Source organism: Penaeus monodon, chromosome 15 (assembly GCF_015228065.2).
Source record: "Penaeus monodon isolate SGIC_2016 chromosome 15, NSTDA_Pmon_1, whole genome shotgun sequence".
Taxonomy (NCBI): Eukaryota; Metazoa; Arthropoda; class Malacostraca; order Decapoda; family Penaeidae; genus Penaeus; species Penaeus monodon.
The window spans coordinates 4,055,785-4,057,062 of record NC_051400.1 but is presented as its reverse complement, the minus strand read 5'-3'; the positions used below and the strand labels follow the sequence as shown (position 1 = coordinate 4,057,062).

The 1,278-nt window shown below is 45.8% G+C and overlaps 2 protein-coding genes and 1 pseudogene across 2 annotated transcripts in view; all 3 read left to right on the top strand.

Annotated features, from left to right (window-relative positions):
- Window positions 1-1,278, top strand: part of LOC119581679 — a 19,923-nt pseudogene that overhangs the window by 4,687 nt on the left and 13,958 nt on the right.
- Window positions 1-1,278, top strand: part of LOC119581686 (rhodopsin-like) — a 7,971-nt gene that overhangs the window by 736 nt on the left and 5,957 nt on the right. The window lies entirely within an intron of this gene.
- The window catches only part of LOC119581684 (rhodopsin-like), a 17,834-nt gene extending 16,556 nt beyond the window's left edge, over window positions 1-1,278 (top strand). The window contains exon 2 of the mRNA XM_037929808.1: window positions 48-1,278. Coding sequence (XP_037785736.1) covers window positions 50-1,183 — 1,134 coding nt within the window. The 5' untranslated portion in view covers window positions 48-49 and the 3' untranslated portion in view covers window positions 1,184-1,278. The remainder of the gene's footprint in view (window positions 1-47) is intronic.

Below are 1,278 nucleotides of genomic sequence, written 5' to 3'. Positions count from 1 at the left end.
ATGTACAAATAAATTCTGCCCTCATTTTATATTTCGCATTTCGCCACAGATGTCGTCGTGGAACAACCCAAATCCGGTCACCGTCCTGGAAACCACCAATCCATATGGCAACTATACAGTGGTGGACACTGCGCCTAAGGAGATTCTCCATATGGTGCACGAACACTGGTATCAATATCCTCCCATGAACCCTCTTTGGTACAGCCTTGTTGGTTTCTGGATGGTTGTCATGGGATGTCTCTCCTTAGCTGGAAACTTCGTCGTCATCTGGGTTTTCATGAACACCAAATCTCTTCGATCGCCTGCTAATCTATTGGTTGTTAATCTGGCCTTTTCCGACTTTTTCATGATGCTCACCATGTTCCCTCCTATGGTGGTGTCGTGTTACTGGCAGACATGGACTCTTGGAGCACTATTCTGTGAGATCTATGGTTTCTTTGGTTCACTTTTCGGATGCATTTCAATTTGGACCATGGTATTTATCACTGCTGATCGATACAACGTCATTGTGAAAGGAGTTTCTGCTGAACCACTGACGTCTGGAGGTGCCATGTTAAGGATAGGTGGTGCCTGGTTCTTTTCCTTTGCTTGGTGTCTTCCACCATTCTTTGGTTGGAATCGTTATGTTCCTGAGGGTAATATGACTGCCTGTGGAACAGATTATTTGACGGAGACAGAATTTTCAAGGAGTTACTTGTATGTCTACTCAGTGTGGGTATATCTTTTCCCTCTTGCCTACATAATCTACAGTTACACATTCATTGTCAAGGCTGTGGCTGCCCACGAGAAGGGAATGCGAGAACAAGCCAAGAAGATGGGAGTTAAATCCTTGAGGAGTGAAGAAGCCCAAAAGACCTCTGCTGAGTGTCGTCTGTGCAAGGTTGCTCTGATGACCGTCAGCCTGTGGTTCGTGGCATGGACCCCCTACTTCGTCATCAACTGGGGAGGAATGTTCAACCGAACCATGGTTACTCCTCTATTCTCCATCTGGGGCTCTGTCTTCGCCAAGGCTAATGCCGTCTACAACCCCATCGTGTATGCCATCAGCCATCCTAAATACCGTGCTGCTCTTGAGAAGAAACTGCCTTGCTTATCCTGTGCTACTGAGGGCAAAGATGGTGGTAGTTCTGATGCTGGTTCCACTGTTACTGCTGAAAGTACTGAAAAGCCGGAATCTGCATAAAAAAGATGTCTATGGATCTTGACAGCGAATGTGAAAACGAGGACAACTTTTTCATGTAATCCCTTTGTTTGCTAAACTGCAAATATATCCCAGCA